Genomic DNA, 20,125 nt, shown 5'->3' on the forward strand with positions numbered 1-20,125 from the left:
TTCAGAAAGTTTAGACAGACTAAGATTCAACTCACTGGAGTTTAGCAGAACGAGAGGCAATCTTATTGAAGCAGAAGGTTCTGAGGGGAAATATTGAGAGGATATCTCCTCTTCTGAGAGGGTATAGAACCAGAGGGTATGACCACAGTATCAGGGAACACTCATTTAAAACTGGGATAAAAAAGACCTTCTCCTCTCAGTTGGTTGAGATGCTTTAGAAGTGTGGGCACAGACTCTTCATTTATTTTTAAGTTACATTCTATTTGAATGGTGGAGCAAACATTACTACTGTTACAGCCACTTCTGATCTTTTGGGAAGCAGGGGACCTATTCAGAGGCTGGGATATTCCAGCACACAGAAGAGAGGTTCTGAAACTGTGGTGCTAATCTTATTTCCCTGTCAAAAACAAGCAAGTTTGCTGTTCAATGATTCCAGTTTGGCAGTCAATCAAGTTTACCAGACAGTACCTCTTCCCATCAGACAGAAATTACTTATGCCTGTAAGTACGTACCACCTCGCCCAAGGACAACTTCTACCCCACTATTAACAGACTCTTGAACGGACCTCTTGTACGATAAGATAGACTCTTGGCCTCACAATCTACCTCCTGGTGATATTACACATTATTGTTTACCTACACAGCACTTTCTCAATAGCTTTTACTCTTTATTAGAGGATGTTTCCAACAGTGGGGGTGGGGTGGGGGGGAGTCTAGGACCGGAGAACACAACCTCATAACAGGGAAGGTCCTCTCAAAACAAGATGAGGAGGAATTTCTTTAGCTAGAGAGTGGTGAATCCGTGAAATTCATTGCCACCTGCGGCTGTGGAGGCCAAGCGATTGGCTATATTTAAGGCAGAGGTTGATAGATTCTTGATTAGTCAGGGCATGAAAAAGGAAACAAGGAGAAGGCAGGGGACTGGGGTGGGAAGGAAAATGGATCAGCCATGATGAAATGCCAGAAATACTCAATGGGCCCAATGGCCTAATTCTGCTCCAATATCTTATGGCCATAATTTTACATTGCTATTATTTTATCTTATTCTACCTCAATGCACTGTGTAATGATTTGATTTGTACAAACAGTATGCAAGACAGGCTTTTCACTGTATCTCGGTATATGCGATAATAATAAACCAATAAACTAATCTGGTGAATATCACAAGTACCTTCTTCACATCAACTGCTTTCAATACACCTTATGTAACTAACTGCAGTTCATGCAGCCAAAGGTGAAATAATGTGTTTTTTTGCTGAATATCCTTCGCATTTATCATTTTCCCACTATTCAACTGACAGGTTGATTTCCTATTGTCATTGGTGCAGCAGACTGAAGCATGGTCCAGTACAGCAACTGGCCCTTAAACATTCTTTCTAACTCTAACGCTTATGTATTAGTATTCCATCAAAAATGTACAATATATAGGTTCCACCTACCCTTGGCATGTTCATATCATCAATGAAGACCAAAAGATTCTTTCCCACAGGCGGCCCATACGTAACTTTGGTGCGTTTCTCTACATTGGCCTCCAGGTTTCTTTGTACATTCATTGACGTGGTCCGAGAGGAAAAGTTGATAGTCAACAGCAGCTGAGAGATCAAACAAACATACTCAAATTTAAAACTGCAACAGAAGCCACATCAACCTGCTCTCCCATTCAATAACATCATGTCTGATCCAAAAATTTCTCATAACACATTCATGTCATTTCTCATACACTGATTTCCTAAGCGAAAATGTAATTTCTCTTACACTTATTCAAGGAGGCAGGCTCCACAACTTTCAGGGAGAAGGAATTCCAAACACTCACAAACCTCTGAGAGAAGAAACTTCCTCACCTGAGTGTTAAATGGAACCTCCTACAGTGAGAGAGTGTGCTCTGGTCCTAGGGACACTGAAGATCCTCAGTGTACGTCAGTTTGTAATGTTTGTATTTCCACTCTCTGACTCCTATAAAACCCCACAGTGACCTCGGGTACAGCTTGTCTGATAGATTTCTTCCTCCTACCCATAACCAAACCCCATCATTTTTTCCCAGCATGTCTTTTTCTTGCCCAGTTCTGACAATATGAATTATTATTCTTTCTTCCAAATGCTGCCTCACCTGCTGAGGTTTTTTTTTTAGCATTTTCTGGTGTTATCATTGATGAAGTAACGGCCATCATTCCTCTGGTTCCCAGTTGAATGGTACTGCCTTAATTCACAGGGGTCCCTAAATCACTTTAAGATGCAGCTTTCTGCTATCTCTATTTATCACTCTTCCCTCCAAAGTGAACAACTTCATAGATTTACCACTTTCCTATACACTAATCCTATCCGTATTTCTCTATAAGCCATATCCTCCTCACCATTTGCCTTACTTGCCCCACCTTCAATTTTTGCATCATCCACAAACTTGGCTACAATGCAGTGACTTTCTTCCTCCAAGTTATTAAAACAGCTGGGTGTCAGCACCAATCCCTGTGGAGTTTCACAGGTTTCAATTTGCCAATCTGTAAATGGACCCCTCACCCCAACTTGCTGTTTCCAGCTAATTAACTAGCCCTGTTTCTTGTCTAGCTAAGTAACATTATGATGCATATTTTGAAAATCTAAATATCTTACATCTTGTAAATGTTAGCAGACCTAAATATTTTGTCCCCTGTTCTCCAGTTGGCCCCATAATAAGAGATCTGGGAAGCTCTCCTGAAAACCTCTATGGACATTTGAATGACTACTGTGGCCAATTTAATTAACACAGTCTACATGAAGATTAACGTAAATCATGATTACGGTGCTAGTCTAACCAACACCATCATTTTCTGACTGGGACCTGTACACTACTCCCATCCCTGTTATCTCTTGCGTCTTGCTAATTGCTTAGCAGCACCCAATGCCATCATTTAACACTATCCAACACCATCATTTAACACCACCTAACATCATCTAAACAACACTATCATTTACCATCTAACGCTATTGTTTAACACCATCCAATACCATCTAACCAATGCCATTGTTTAACATTACCCAACATCATCTAATCACTATCTATCTGACGCCATCCAACACTATCTATCTGACGCCAACGTTTAACACTGCCCAACACCATCTAACCAACACAATCATTTAATACCTCCCAACACTATTTAACCTCTGCCATTGTTTAACACCACCCAACACTATCTAAACAATGCCATTGTTTACCACCCAACATCACCTAAACAATGCCATCATTTAACATCACCTAATGCCATGGTTTATTGTTCCGGACCTGTACACTACTCCCTTCACTGACTGTTATCCCTTGCTCCTTGCTAGCACCCAGTGGCATCTCAGCCCTCACAACTGTTCTCATTCCATCACTTAAAAAGCTCTGAGATAACTCTGCTATGCTTTCCCGTCAGTCCTTCCTAAAACTCAAACATCTTTGAATATTAAGCTCTCAGCCTTGATCTTTCTGTTACCGTAATGGCTTTTAAACCATACAGATCAATGATAATTAAACTTGAACTTGATACAGATCTATGTCTTCATTGATTTTGTTTCAGATACATTTAGATACAGACCTTTTAATTTTGTTTTCTTACCACTTTCCCAAGTACTACTTCCCCCTGTTGGATAGGTTGTACCTCAGCAGAACCATGTGTTCCACTTTTGCTTTCAATTTATGTATTTTCTTCCACCCTGTAACTCTTGGTGAGGGACCATATACCTTCCATACTAACTTAAACTCACCCTAACACCACAAACAAATACTTCTCATGGATATCAGCCTTGTCCATGTCTCGTGTACCAGCCTAGCATTTTCTCTGGAACAAGTCCCAAAGCCTCAGGAATTTAGATCCCACCTTCTGACATCACTTCTTTAGTCTCATTTTATCTCACTCTCTATTTCTGCTGTCATTGGCATGTGGTCCTGGGTAATTCCGAGATTATTACTCTTCTCTTTGCTACAGATATATAATATCATACAGGGAAAATGATGAATTAAGGAAGGTAGATGAGTGGCAAATAGATTTTAATGCAAGTATATGTGATGTGATCCACTTTGGAAAGTCAAGCACACTGTAAATGGTAGGAAACTAGGGAGTGTAATGGATCTCGGAGAATAAGAGTGTAGTTCTTGAAAGTGTCATCATAGGTAGACAAGGTGGTGATAAAGGCCATCGGTCTGGGCATTGACATAGGAATTAGGCAACTTTGTTACAGTTGTATATGACATTGGTGAGGTCACACCTAGAGTACTGTGTGTTTGGTTACTCTTTTATACGAAAGACATCACTATGCAGGAAAGTGTGCAAAGAAGATTTACAAAAATGTTGAGGGCCTGTGTTCTAGGGAGAATTTGGGTAAACTATGACTTTTTTCCATGGAGCACAGGAGACTGTGAGGTAATCACTATTAGGCTGAATGCGCTGTCTTTTTCTCAGGGAAACAGAATCAAAATCTAGCAGTATATGTTTAAGATGAGAGGGGAAAATTTTAAAAGGGATCAATGAATGAGCTACCGGCAGGTACATTAACATGGACAGGTATGCAGATTGTAAAGGTTTAGAGCAGTATGGGCCAAATACAGGGCAAATGAATCTAGCACGGGTGGATACCTTGGCCAAGATGGACAGAAGGGTGTGTTTCCTGGCCGTATCACTCTCAGACTCAATCAGTGTAACATCAGCTTCTCTATTCTCCCCACCAGTGACAAATTAGTTTCAGCACAAGTTTTTTTGTTTTTATATTTAATGTCTCTGCAACAAAGTCAACAATCCCAAGTGGTTTCTTACCATCTCGTCAACTTATTCTGCCATTAAAGGATATGTGACTGGACACCCACCAACATGGGACTTCCCAGCAGAAACAGGCCAGTTCCCTAACTTCTTTGTCTCCAGTACACAATAATGCAATGAGTGTGCATTCCATTCACTAAAGATGAGGAAGGAGAGAGAAGGAAATCTCTTCTTGAGAAACAAATACTGTATATACAAGATAAAAAGCAGCAGATCTCAGCCACGTACAGTAACATCTGTGTTAAGGTTTTTAAGGAAGTTTTGCGTCGTGGCAGTTTTGGAGGTTCCTGATTCTCCCACCAGTAGTACAGGATGTTTAATTTTCACCATTTCTCCAAGCAACCAACTGATACGTGTGGTGTCGATGGTGGGGACTGCAAAAAATTCAGCAAAGTTCAATAAGGTCACATCAGTTCATTTCAATACCTGCATTTACTGAGAATATTATTGTTGAGAATTCTTCCTGCCAATTATTTCTACCATTGTTACATTCACACCCAATGATTCACCCCCATTAGCCCCCCTCCACACTCCAGAAGTGGCAGTGCAGGAAGAAATTACAATTGACATATAAGCAGCTTGTCTTGGATTCTGATGTAGGAATATACTTAACAACATTTAAAAGGGGTGCACAATGGCTGATGCTGCTGCACCACAACTCGAGTGACGTGAGTTCGATACTTAGTGCTTAGTTGTTATGTTCACTCTGTAACCACATGGATCAATTTAAAATAATTAGCCTCCATTGCAAAATATATTTCTCCATTACCCTAAACAAAGTTTCTTTACATTAACAAATTTTCATTCTGCTCATGAAGTGAAGTCAGCAAATCAGGCAGTGTTTATGAAGGGAAATAAACAGTCAATACTTCAGCCTGAGACCCTTCATTAGGACAACGTGAACCATCAACTGTTTATTCCTCTCCATAGATGCTGCCTGACCTGCTGAGTTCTTCCAGCATTTTGTGCATGTTGCTCTGGATTTTCAGCATCTGCAGAGTCTCTTGTCTCTCTGATGAAGTGGAGCATGCATGAATACAAACAGAAACTCCAAAATATCTATCAACATTCAAGGATGTGTACTTAGCCCACTGCTCTACTCTCGCTATATCCATGATTGTGTGGTTGGGCACAGTTCAAATGGCATATATAAATTTGCTAATGACACAACTATTGTTGGTATAACTTTAAATGGTGATGTGGAGGTGTACCAGAGTGGGACAGACCAGCTGGTTGAGTTCAAGAGTTCAAAGTTCAAAGTAAATTTATCATCAAGGTACAAAGTACAAGTGCCTTAAATGTTGTTAATGTACCTGCCTCAACCACATATACATCATATACAATCCTGAGATTCAGTTTCTTGAGGGCATAAACAAAAAATTCAATAGATATAATAGAATCAATAAAAGACCACTCCAACAGGGCAGACAACCAGTGTGCAAAAGGCAACGACAGTACAAATACAAAAATAAAGAAATAATAAAAATAAATAAACAAACAATAAATATCAAGAGGGACATTAACTGTTCCTGAACCTGACGGTGTGAGTCCTGAGGCTCCTGTACTTCTTCCTGATGGCAGCAGTGAGAAGAGAGCAAGATCTGAATGGTGAGGGTCCTTGATGATGATAAGCGTGGACAGCACTCCACGTTCAATAGTAGGGAGGGCTTTACCTGTGATGAACCAGGCCATATCCAATAATTTTTATAGGATTTTCCATTCAAGAGCATTGGTGTTTCCATACCAGGCTGGGATACAGCCAGTCAATATACTCTCCAGTACACATCTATAGAAGTTTGTCAAAGTTTTAGATGCCATGCCAAATCTTTGCAAACTTCTAAGGAAGCAGAGGTGTTGCCGTGCTTTCTTCATAATTGCACTTACTTGCTGGTCCCAGGATCAGTCCTCTGAAATGACAGAACTAAGGAATTTAAAGTTACTTACCCTCTCCATCTCTGATCTCCTAAGAGGACTGGCTCATGGACCTCCAGTTTCATCCTCCTGAAGTCAATAATCAGCTCCTTAGCCTTGCTGACATTGAGTAAGAGGTTGTTGTTGTTGTGACACCACTCAGCCCAATTTTCAATCTCCCTCCTATATGCTTATTCATCACTACCTTTGATTCGGCCAACAACAGTGGTGTTGCCAGCAAACTTCGATATGGCATTGAAGCTATGCTTAGCCTCACAGTTATAAGTGTAAAGCATGTAGAGCAGGGGGCTAAGCACACAGCCTTGTGGTGCACCAGTGCTGACGGTGACTGTGGAGATGTTGTTGCTAATCCAAACTGACTGGGGTCTGCAAGTGAGAAAATTGAGCATCCAATTGCACAAGGAGGTATTGAGACCAAGGTCTTGAAGCTTATTAATTAGTTTTGAGGGGATGATGGTACTAAATGCAGATGTCTGCATCTTTGCTCTCCAGATGTTCCAGGATTGAGTGAAGAGCCAATGAAATTACTTCTGCTGTGGACCTGTTGTACCTGTAGGCAAACTGGAGTGGATCCAAGTCACTTCTCAGGCAGGAGTTGATATATTTTATCACCAACCCCTCAAAACTCTTCATCACAGTGGATGTGAGTGATACTGGACGATAATCATTGTGACAGTTACCACGTTTTTTTAATGCACCAGTATAATTGAAGCCTGCTTGAAACAGGTGGGTACCTGAAGACTGCCAAAGTGAGGGGTTAAAGATATCAGTGAACACTCCAGTCAGTTGATCAGTACAGGTCTTTAGTATTCAGCCAGGTGTCCCATTTTGGCTGGATGCTTCCCTTAGGTTCAACTCCTGAACGATGCTCTCAGGTCAGCCTCAGAGACTGAAATCACAGGGATATCGGGGGCTATGAGAGATCATGACAGTTCCTCCATGTTTTGACAATCAAAACAAGCATAGAAATGGTGTCATAGCAATAGCCTTTCACTTAACTTCAGTAAGACAATGGAATCGATTGTGGACCTGGAAAAGCTAGTCAAGGGAACATACACCATCGAGGGATCAGAAGAGGAAAGGGTGAAGTTCTTGGGTGACAGCATCTCTTGAAGAACTATTCTGGGCCCAACCTATTGATGCAATTATGGAGAAGACATAATAGCAGCTATGTTTCATTAGGAGTTTGAGGAAAATGGGTATGTCACCAAAGACACTCAAAAATTTCCACAGACGTACTGTGGAGAACATTCTAACTGGTTGCATCACCATGGATACCATGGACACCATGGTATGGAGGGCCATTGCACAGGATTGGAATAAGCTGCAGAAAGTTGTAAACTCTGCCAGCTCCATCATAGGCACTTGCCTCCCCAGCATGCGGGACATCTTCAAAAGGCAAAGTTTCAAAAAAGTGGCATCCATCATTAAGGACCCCCGTCACTCAGGAAATGTCCTCTTCTCATTGCTGGAGGAGGTAAAGGAGCCTGAAGACACATACTCAACATTTCAGGAATAGCTTTTTTCCCTCTGCCATCAGATTTCTGAATGGACAATGAACCCATGAACACTCCCCTTGGTCCTGTCATTGATAATCAACTATTCAAACTGTTACATGGAAAGACAATGACTTACCAAGAATATCTAAAAATTTTACTTCAGGGTTGTGGATATACTTAGACACAAGGCTAGACCATGGAACCCATTTCAGCTTCTTGTCATCAAAATGAAAATCAAAAAGAGTTGGTAGCTGGCCTGTAATGAACAACACAATGTAACAACATGTAACAACACAACTCAGCCTCTTGCATCTAATCATACAGAGATATAAATACAAAAACCTGCACCTTCTGCTCCACTCCACTCATAGAGTCAACAGTCAATTAAGCATATTGGGGTAGCAGTAGAAGCATATTGGAGTAGCCAGTCATATCTTTGCTTTTCGTCATGAGGGAAAATCTCCTCTCAGCATGTTTGTCAAAGTTCTCAGAACCTTATAGGTTTTACTAAACTTACTCCTCACTCTTCTAAATTGCAAGTACTATTACTCAGCCTTCCTTTATAAAATATAATACCTTGATCTCAGGAAGCCTCTTGGCACTGCCTCCAATGAGAGTTTATCCTTTTTTTAATAATGACACCATGCTGTATGTGGTGTCATCAACATCCTACAAACTGCAGAAAGACTTCTCTATATTCCCTTTCTTAATTGATTATCACATCTGTTAGCATTGTGCATCATTTGTAAGGACACAAAGATCTCTTCCTGCTCAAACACTCAGGGGCCTTCCCCCATTTTTGCTTTGCTAATATTCTAATCTCATGTGAAAAAAACTGGGAACTTTTTGGATGATTTTAAGAGAATAACTCTATTAACATCAACCAATTGCATTTGTTTTTTGATGTCATAATAACAGGCATGAAGATGCTTTCCAAAGTGGCTGATATCTTACACTTAACTGATGTCCAATGATGGGATCAAACATGAATAGCCTCTTTCTCCGCTGTCTTTCCTCCCTTTTTTGGTGGCCTTCACTAACTCCATACCCTCCCCTATATCTCCAGCTTCTTCCGGCCCCTGTGCACCCCACCGTTAAGCTCTGAGGTAAGTTACTCCCAGAATAGTTCAGAGAGAGACTGATAGGGAAGTGAGAGACAAGCCTCAGGAAGTGAAGGACTTGGACTGATGGCAATGCTCTGAGAACCAATGCATTCAATGGGCCAAATAGATTCCTGCTGCATTGTAAGGAAGCCTGAGATACCAAAGTAAGGGCTGAATGAAAAACACAGTTCATGAACCAGTGGCTGTGCAGAGAGTGCGGCTGTCGCATCACCTTGGTTCCCCTGAGATCTCCAGTGCTGCCTACATGGAGATGGTATATTAGACCATAAGACATAGGAACATAATGAGTCCATTTGGCCCATCAAGTCTACTCCGCCATTTCATCATGGTTGATCCATTTTTCCTCTCAGCCCCAATCTCCTGCCTTCCCCATATCTTTTCATGCTCAAAAATCTATCAACCTCTGCCTTAAATATACTGTACATATATATTTACAGCTCCACAGCTGCCAGTGGCAAAGAATTCCACAGATTTACCACTCACTGGCTAAAAAAAAAATTATTTCTCATCTCCGTTCTAAAAGGATGCCACTCTATTTTGAGGCTATATCATCTGGTTTTAGATTCCCCCACCATAGGAAACATCCTCTCCACATCCACTCTATCAAGGCTTTTCACCACTCAATAGGTTTCAATGAGGTCACCTCTCATTCTTCTGAATTTCAGTGAATATAGGCTCAGAGCCTTCAAACACTCTTCATATGATAAGCTGTCAATCCTGGAATCATTTCCATGAACTTCCTTTGAACCCTCTCCAGTTTCAGCACATCTGTTTTAAGATAGGGGGCCCAAAACAGCTCACAATACTCCGTGAGGCCTCACCAGTGCTTTATAAATTCTCAACATTATATCCTTGCTAGTCCTCTTGAAATGAATGCTGACATTACATTTGCCTTCCTCACTACAGACTCAACTTGCAAATTAACCTCTAGGAAATTTGCATTTCCTAAATACATGAAGATATTCTTTATGTATTCTCCCAGCATCGTTTTCCTGTGGGTGCCTCAGTTTCCTCCAGATTCCAAAAACAGTTCAGTTAACTGGCTATTGTAAATTCCCCTAATGTAGACAGCTGGTAAAGAATAAGGGGGAGCATATAGGGAGAGAGTTTAAAAGAAGCAAGTGGTGACTGTTGACACACTTTGTGCGCCACAGTTCCTGAGGAGACACCAGATTGCATAGGAGAGTTTAAATGAAGTGAGCAGGGGAGTTGACACATTTTACTGCCACAGCTCCCAAGGAAACATTGGATTGTATATAATAAGACACTTGGCAATGGCCAACATAAAGGAGTTAGGTTTAAGTAGAGTGGCCATTGTGTGAGTGGGCCAGTGTTAAGAGTGGAGAGTTGAGGCTTTGAAGTTCTGGCAAGGAGGGGCGCAGCACATAGATACATTTTTTTTCATTATTAATTCTTTCTTTCTTATTGCACATTTTGAGCAGTGGGAATGCCAAGCAGGATAGAGCAATTCCCCTTTGGGGTGCAGGGAGGCAGGAGGATCGATCTCCTGTGCCCCTAATAACTATACCTGCAAGAAGTTCATCCAGCTCGAGCTTCCAACAGTCCACAGTAAGATTTTGGAGCTGAATGAACTCCGGATCATTCAGGAGACTGAGGGGTTGACAAGCAGGGTGTACATGCAGATAGTTACCCACAGGCAACTGGGTTAACTGGGTGATCATCACAAGAGGGTAAGAGGAGAGGCAGCCGTGCAGAGTACCTCTGCGGCCATTTCCCACAATGACACTTTGGTTACTATCGGGGGGCGTGACTTAACACAGGAAAGCCACAGCAGTCAGGACTCTGGCACTGTCTGGCTCTGTTGGCAGAAGGGAATGGGGGGGGGGTGGAAAGAAGAAGCCTGCTGTAGTGATAGAGAATTCATTGGTTAGGGCAGGGGTTGGCAACCCGCGGCTCCGGAGCCGCATGCAACTCTTTCATCTCTGTGCTGCGGCTCCCCGTGGCTTTCGAAAATAAATGACGAGTATTTAATTAAAATGTATTTCATGTTAGTTTGTTAGTTTTTGAAATGTAATTCTAAATTTGAAGATTGTGGTGATCTTGTACAATCTAAATAAAACGTGTTTTTGCCGCTATTAATATATGTCAGCACGGCCAATGCCTGACACCCACCAGTGCGCGATTTCTTTAATTTTTCGATCCAAGGTAGGCTAACTATGGAGAATTCTAAAAAAAAGAAAAGTGACTGAAGAAAACAGAAAGTTTAATGATACGTGGGCAGATTCATTTGCTTTCACTGCTGACGAGACTGGTTTACCTGTATGCTTAATATGCAATGAGAAACTAGCAAACAACAAAAAGTCAAATGTCGCAAGACATTTCGAGGATAAACACGCAGCCTTTGCTCAAAAATATCCGGATGCAGATGAGAGACAAAAGCTGAAAAGCGGAACTGATGCGGAAGGTTGATTTGAGCAAAAATCATTTCAAGAAGTGGATGAAGTCTGGAAAATCAACTACACATGCTAGTTTTGTTGCCGCTGAAGAAATAGTCAGGCACGGGAAGCAGTTTACAAATGGTGAATATATAAAATAATCTTTCATTAAGATTTCAGAACATCTATTCACGGACTTTAAAAACAAGAGTGAAATTGTGCAGAAAATCAGGGATATACACCTCTCTGCAAAGACTGTCAAAGACAGAACCATAAAAATGGCAGAAGACATCACAAGACAGCAAGTTAAAGACATCAATTCAGCTGTGGCCTACTCGATTGCCTGTGAGGAGTCTAAAGACAAAGGTGATATTGAACAAATAGCGCTGTTCTGCCGGTATGTAAACTCTGCCAGGCCACAGGAAGAAATGATTGAGTTGATACCTCTAAAAGGCCAAACACGAGGGGAGGACATCTGGGAGGATATCTTGAATTGTTTAAGAGCCAAAGGAATAAAGACCACCCACCTGGTGTCAGTGGCTACTGATGGAGCACCAAATATGACAGGAGCGCACAAGGGATTTGTGGTTTTACTGCAGAAGTCGCTGGACAGAAAGCTGCTGACTTTTCACTGCATCTTGCACCAAGAGGCACTGTGCGCTCAAACATTTCCTCCGGAATGCACAGAAGTAATGGATGTTGTCATTCAGATTGTCAATAAAATAATGGCAAAAAGTTTAAATCACCGTCAATTCCGTTTGTTACTGGACGAGCTGGAAAGCGCATATTCTGATCTCCTGCTGCACAACAAAGTCTGGTGGCTGTCCAGAGGGGAGGTGCTGAAATGCTTTGTCGCATGTCTGGAAGAAGTGAAAACTTTCCTGGGCAGCAAAGGTCTCACCTTTCCTGAGCTGGAACAGCCAGAGTGGCTGGAAAAGCTACACTTCATGGTAGACATGACAGCGCACCTGAACACGCCGAACACAGCTCTTCGGGGAAAGGACGCACAGCCCTGCACATGTTCGAGGATGTTTTGGCATTCGAGCGCAAGCTGACAGTGCTTGCCAGAGATTTACAGAAAGGCCCATTGTCTCACTTCCCCAATTTGAGAGAGTTCGAGCAAGCTCACGACAGGATAAATTCGGAGTATTTACATTTTGCAATCATCGCAATGCAAACATCGTTTGGGAAATGCTTAGGTGAGTTCAGAGAGGAAAAAAAATCACATTATCCTTCCCGGTCACTCCCCTAAGCATCGATCCATCCCTACTGAATACGACTGCATTGGCAGGTGTGAGTTAACCGGATCTTGAGATGGAACTGGCCGACATAGCCGACAAAGACATATGGGTGTCCAAGTTTAGAAGCTTGACAGCAGACCTTGAAGATGTTGCCCGTCAGAAGGCCGTTCTTGCTCAGAATCACAAATGGAGTGATGTTGAAAACCTCCCTAAACCGGACAAACTTGTGTTCGTAACATGGAATGCTATCCCCAATATTTATGTAAACATTAAAAAGTATTCGCTTGGAGTCCTGTCGATCTTTGGATCCACATATGTATGTGAGCAGGTGTTCTCCAACATGAACTTTATTAAAAACAAACATCGCGCACGCCTCATAGATGACAGCTTGCGATCCTGTGTAAAGATGAAGGTGACGTCATACAGCAGACGCTGTGCGCTGAGGTCCAGGAGCAGAAATCCCATTAACCAACTATGATAAATATTTTAATTGCCTATTATTTTACTTATATTCATATTTTTTCATTTTTCAGTGAAATAGTCCTTTTATCTTCCAGGTTGACAGCTGGCTGACGTTATTTTTGATTTGCTGCTGGCGGACAATTTAAGTTCGGCGTTCTTCTTAAGTACAAGAAGGACTCAAATAAACATTGAGTATTTTACTTAAAAGTAATCTTCAACCCAACGTCTGTTTTTCGGAGTTCAAAATGTTTTGTTGCATGCAGAAATGTAATTTAGTTTTCTCTGCAGAAGTTCATCGATTTCATAAATGCAACACATTATAGTTTGTTTATACATAGCAGAAAGGCAAAAAAAACCGTTGTATGCAGTGTTATTTCATTTTAAATGTCAAACGGGTTTTGTGGCTCCCAGTGTTTTCTTTTCTGTGTGAAACGGGTCCAAATGGCTCATTCAGTGGTAAAGGTTGCCGACCCATGGGTTAGGGGAAAAGAAAGGAGGTTCTGTGGATCCTAGATGGTTTGTTGCCTCCTGGGTGGTAGGGTCAGGGACATTTTGGATCGAGTCAGCAGCATTCTTCAGTGGGAGGGTGAGCAGCCAGAGGTCATGGTTCATGCTGATATCAATGGCATGTGTATGATGGGTGACGAGGTCCTGCAAAGTGAGTTCAAGGAGTTAGGTGCTAAGTTAAAGGAGAGGACCTCCAGCATTGTGATCTCAGGATTGGTACTCATGCAATGTCCTAGTGAAGCCAGAAAAAGGAAGATCATATAGTTTAATATATGACTAAGGAGTTGTTGCAGAAGGGAGGGCATAGGATTTTTGGATCATTGGTGTCTTTTTCAGAGAAGGTGTGATCGTGTAGATAGCCACAGGCTTTTTCCCAGGGCTGAAACGGCTAACACGAGGGGACATAGTTTTAATGTGCTTGTAAGTAGGTATGGAGGGGATGTCAGTGGTAAGTTTTTCTCACAGAGAGTGGTAGGTGTGTGGAATACACTGCCAGCAATGGTGGGGGAGGTGGATACAGTAGTGTCTTTTTAGAGACTCTTAGATGGGTACATGGAGCTTAGAAAAACAGAGGGCTATGCGGTAGGGTAACTCTGGGTAGTTTCTAGAGTAGGTTATATGGTTGGCAGAACATTGTGGGCTGTAATGTGCTGTAGATTTCTGTTCTACATACAGAAGGGACGGGGTACTAATATCCTAGTGGGAAGATCTGCTAGTGCTGTTTGGAGATGAGGTGGGGGTGGGGTGGGGAAGGTTTAAACTAGAGTTGCAGGGGTTTGAGAACCAGAGCACCAGAAGATAGTGGAGTGGCTGTGGAGAAACATGTTTTTAAGCCTACATAAAAAGTCAGGAATTGAAAGGTCGAGTATGGTGGGACTAATGTGTTGCATATATTTCAATGCAAGGAGTATTGTAGGAAAGCTGCATGAACTTAGGGCATGATTCAGCATGTGGAATTATGACATTGTAGCCATTAGTGTCACAGGAGGGGCAGAACTGGCTGTTCAATGATCTGGGAGCTCACTGTTTTACATGTGATAGAGCAGGAGGGATTAAAGGGGTGGGCTGGCATTACTAGTTCAGTGAAAATGTCACAGCAATGCTCAGTCAGGACAGACTGGAGAGCTCGTTTAGTGAGGCTTCATTGGTAGAAATGATGAAATGATGAATAAGAAAGGTGTAAGCAACCACATTAATAGGACATATATCATATACCACCCAACAATTCTCAGAACTTAGAGGTGCAAATTTGTAGCGAGATCGCAGACTGTTGCAAGAAACATAAAGTTGTAATAGTAACTTTCCACATAATTACTGGGACTCCTGTACTATAAAAGGACTGGATGGAAAAGAGTTTGTCCCATCAGGAACGTTTCCTTAATCAGTACCTAGAAGCCTGAACTAGATAGAGTGTGATATTTGATCTCCTATTAGGGAATGAGATAGGGCAGATGACAGAAGTTAGTGTAGGAGAACACTTCGCATCTAGTGATTATAATGCCATTAGCTTCGAGGAAAAACATAGGCCTGGTCCTGGGGTTGAGATTCCAAACTGGAGAAAGGTCAATTTTGATGATATCAGAAAGGATCTGGAAAGTGTGGATTAGGAGAGGTTGTTTTCTGGCAAAGGTGTACCTGGTAATTAGGAAGCCTTCAGAGTGAAAATTTGAGAGTACAGAGTTTTTATGCTCCTGTCAGAATAAACGGCAAGGGTAACAGTTAGGATCTTTGGTTTCTGAGAGATATTCAAGCCCTGGTTAAAAAAAAGAGATGTATAACAGGTATAGGCAGGTAGGAACAAATGAGGTGCTAATGGAGTATAAGAAATACAAGAGAACACTTAAGGAAAACAGGGCTAAAAGAAGACATGAAGTTGCTCTAGCAGACAAGGTGAAGGGGAATCCTAAGGACTTCTACAAATATATTAAGAGCAAAAGGATAACAAGGAACAAAATTGGTCCTCTGGAAGATCAGAGTGGTGATCTATGTGTGGAGTCGAAAGACACGGGGGAGATCTTAAATAGATTCTTTGCAGGAGATGGACACTGAATCTATATAATATAGCAGTAATGTCATGAAGTCTATACCCATTACAGAGGAGGAGGTCTTGTGGCAAATTAGGGTGGGTAAATCTCCAGGGCTTGAGAACATGTTCCCTCTGACCCTATGGGAGGCAACTGCAGAAATTGATGGAGCCTAGCAGAGGTATTTAAAACATCCTTAGCCACGGGTGATATGACGGAGGATTGAGGGATAGCTAACATTGTTCTGTTGTTTAAGAAAGGCTCTAAGAATAAGTCAGGAAATTATTGGCCAATGAGCCTGACATCAGTAGTGGGAAAGTTATTGGAAGCTATTGTAAGAGACTGGACATAATAAGTATTTGGATAGGCAGGGACTGATTGGGGATAGTCAATATGGCTTTGTGTGTGTTAGATCATGTCTAACCAGTCTTAGAGTTTGTTGAGGAAGTTACCAGGAAAGTTGATGAAGGCAAGGTAGTGGATGTGGTCTGCATGAACTTTAGCAAGGCTTTTGACAAGGTCCCGCATAGAAGGTTGGTCAAAAAAGTTCATTTGCTTAGCATTCAAGATGAGGTATTAAATTGGATTAGACATTGGCTTCACGTTAGAAGCCAGAGATCGGATTTAGAAGCCTCTGACGGGAGGCCTGTGACTAGTGGTGTGCTGGTCTGTTGTTGTTTGTCATCCAAATAAACATTCTTGATGATAATGTGGTAAACTGGATCAGAAAATCTGTGGATGACACCAAGATTGAGGGTGTCATGGACAGTAAGGAAGACTATTAAAGCTTGCAGCAGAACCTAGACCAGCTGGAAAAAATGGCAGGTGGAATTTAAAGCAGACAAGTATAAGGTGTTGCACTTTGGGAGGTCTTACAGTGAGTGGTAGGGTACTGAGGAACGTAGTAGATCAAAGGGATCTGGGAATACAGATCGATAATTACTTGAAAATGGCATAACAGGTAGATAAGGTTGTAAAGAAAGCTTTTGGTACATTGGCCATAAATCAATGTATTAAGTACAGGAGATGGGATGTAATATTGAAATTGTATAAGGCATTGGTGAGGTCTAATCAGGAGTATTGTGTCCACTTTTAGTCACCTACCTGCAGGAAAGATTTAAGTAATGAGAGAGTACAGAGTAAATTTACAAGGCTGTTGCCAGGATTTGAGTACTTGCGTTATAGGGAAAGGTTGAATAGGTCAGGACTTTATTCCTTAGAATGTAGAAGATTTGGGGGGAGATTTCATAAAAGTATACAAAATTATGAGGGATATAGATAGGGTAAATGCAAGCAGGCTTCTTCCACTGGGTTTGGTTAAGACTACAACTAGAGGTCATGGATTAAGGGAGAAAGATGAAATGTTTAAAAGGAACATGAGGAGGAACTTCTTCACTCAGAGGGTGGTGAGAGTGTGGAACAAGCTGCCAGCAGAAGTGGTGAAGATGGCGCTGGTTTCAAAATTTAAGAGAAATTTGGATAGGTATATGGATGGGAGGGGTATGAAGGGCTATGTTGTGGGTGCAGGTTGATGGGGCTAGGCAGTTTAATGGTTCAGCATAGACTTGATGGGCTAAGGAGCTTATTTCTGTGCTGTAGTTCATTAATTGATGGGCACATGAGACGAGGCAGGAGATGGGATTGGTGGCAATGCTCTGAGATTAAGTATTGACTCAAAGGCTGAATGGTATCCCGGGTGTAAAAAAATATATTTAAGCCAATATAAAGAAGTGAGGTGTAAGCAGAGTTCTCACTGTGGGAGTGGTAATTCTTGGAGTGAAGCAGTGTTAGAGTGGTCAAGCCTTGGCTCAACAGGCTTTGGCGAGAACAGGCAAAGATTATGTGTGCTAGGTCATTTGTTATTATTTGTTTTGATCGTCGAATGTGAAGTTGAGAAGTTGGAGCCAAAGGTATAACAAGCTCAGCATGAAGAGGCAGAGTAAATGATCTAGGTGAGTACCAACTGAAGGTTTCAGAGATAAGACAGAGGTAGGAACTGCAGCAATTCAAGAGGGCAGCAAGAAATGTTAACCTTAACAGTGACACCCACATCCCACAAGCAAAACAAACCAGGATGGGATTTTCTAATCCACCTGACATCATCCTGTGTCTACAGCAATCTTACTTTTTCAATGTAGAGTATATATACTGTTTTTGGTTGAATGACAAAATATTGCATGAGGTTCTTACCAGGTAATTCTCCTGGGCCAGCAAAGACATTCGAAGCTTCAACTGTTGACATACTGGCAAGACGTTTAACATACTCATCAAATTTTGTCCTTCCATGCTCCAGAAGACAAGCCCCCATAGAGCAATACAAGGCCTCAATAAAGTAGCATTCTAGTACGTCAAAGCTATCCACCTCTTTGTCCAGCAAACAATCCAACATCTTGGTGAGTTGGGTAACCTAAAGGGAAATGATTCAAAGCACATCTTAATTCTGGCTGCAGCAGACCGTCAATTTATGTTTGAATCTACAAACGCTTGTAGTTAGACAAAACATACTGAAAATTTCAATCATGATATGCAAATGGTAATCGGTAACAGAATTGTAAAGCTACTACTTTGCTTTATTCTCTACATCACTGAAATTTGTGCAACCTAAGACTCCATGCCCTACCCTGAAACCCCCAAACCCCACCCCACCATTACGTGCTATTTTATACTCCCTTCAGAGTATCAGAGCCCTGCTGTTCAATCGATCAGTGCTGATGCAATACTGTCTCCATCCATTACAGGCTCACCCTAATTGACATCAATGGATCTGGGGTTGAGAGGGTAAACAGCTTTAAGTTCTTTGGTATACACATCAACGAGGACCTTACTTGGTTTGTACATACTGACTGTGTAGTGAAAAAAGCACAGCAGCGCCTCTTTCACCTCAGACTGTTAAAAAAATTCAGCATAAGTCCCCAAATCCTAAGGACTTTCCACAGGGACACAATTGAGGGCTTCCTGACTGGCTGTATCACTGCCTAGTATGGGAACTGTACTTCCCTCAATCACAGGACACTGCAGAGAGTGGTGCGGACAGCCCAGTGAACCTGTGGATGTGAACTTCCCGCTATTTAGGACATTTACAGTGGCACGTGCGTAAAAGGGTCTGAAGGATCATTGGGACCCAAGTCACCCCAACCACAAACTGTTCCAGCTGCTACCATCCAGGAAACTGTACCGCAGCATAAAGACCAGGACCAACAGGCTCTGGGACAGCTTCTTCCACCAGCCCATTATACAGATTAATTCACGCTGACACAATTGTATTTCTAGGTTATATTGACTGTTCTGTTGCATATCTTACTGAACATTCTATTTATTACAAATTACTATATTTGCACATTGCACATTCAGATGGAGACGTTACACAAAGTTTTCTACTCCTCATGTACGTGAAGAATGTAAGAAATAAAGTCAATTCAATCCTCTGATTCTCTTTGTGTCCGACATTCCACAGTTCTCAATCCTGACCTGACACAGCTTTCTTGAACACCTGATCTCAGTCTTTGGTAATATTTCTCATCTCCTGAGATGGCTGCCCTGGAATAAATAGACTCTCTATGTTTACCACATCAATCCCTTTCAGAATCCTAAACACGTTGCTCTTTGAAACTTCAGTGGGTAAGTTAATCCACTAAATCTCCATCAAAGTTCCAACTTTTCTTTCCAAAAATAAGCAAGCATACTGTACTGCTTAGTGTTTTTCTTGCTCTTTTTATGGCTTTTGAGTTTTGTACAATTCTTTCCTTGCTTGAATAATCCTTCTACAACATGAATAATGTTCAAGTTACTTCTATTAACTTGGACAAATACAATAGCTACATGGGAAAAGTATTTGCAGGTTCCCCATTAGTCACACACCATCCTGACATGAAAATATATAACTATTTCATCTTTACAGTGGTATGAGAGAGGAGTTGGTCAAAGTAAATTGAAAGGAGATGCTGGCAGTGATGACAGCAGAGCTGCAATGGCTTGAGTTTCTGGGAAAATGAGGGAAGTGCAGGATAGACGTATTTCAAAAGCAAAGATATACTCAAATGGAAACACAGCTCAACTGTCGCTGATGAGGGGTCAAAGCTAATGTAACAGCAAAAGAGAGGGCATACAACAAAGTAAAATTAGTGGGAAGACAGAGGGTTGGGAAGATTTTAAACCTGCAGAAAGCAACTAAA

The 20,125-nt window shown here is 41.6% G+C and overlaps 1 protein-coding gene across 1 annotated transcript in view; it reads right to left on the reverse strand.

The window, feature by feature from the left end:
* dnah10 (dynein axonemal heavy chain 10) overlaps positions 1-20,125 on the reverse strand; it is a 278,366-nt gene that overhangs the window by 92,479 nt on the left and 165,762 nt on the right. Inside the window, exons 43-46 of the mRNA XM_059994530.1 lie at positions 18,144-18,360; positions 8,336-8,455; positions 4,997-5,142; positions 1,439-1,591 (exon numbers count right to left, since the gene is read on the reverse strand). Coding sequence (XP_059850513.1) covers positions 1,439-1,591; positions 4,997-5,142; positions 8,336-8,455; positions 18,144-18,360 — 636 coding nt within the window. The remainder of the gene's footprint in view (positions 1-1,438; positions 1,592-4,996; positions 5,143-8,335; positions 8,456-18,143; positions 18,361-20,125) is intronic.

Source organism: Hypanus sabinus, chromosome 18 (assembly GCF_030144855.1).
Source record: "Hypanus sabinus isolate sHypSab1 chromosome 18, sHypSab1.hap1, whole genome shotgun sequence".
Taxonomy (NCBI): Eukaryota; Metazoa; Chordata; class Chondrichthyes; order Myliobatiformes; family Dasyatidae; genus Hypanus; species Hypanus sabinus.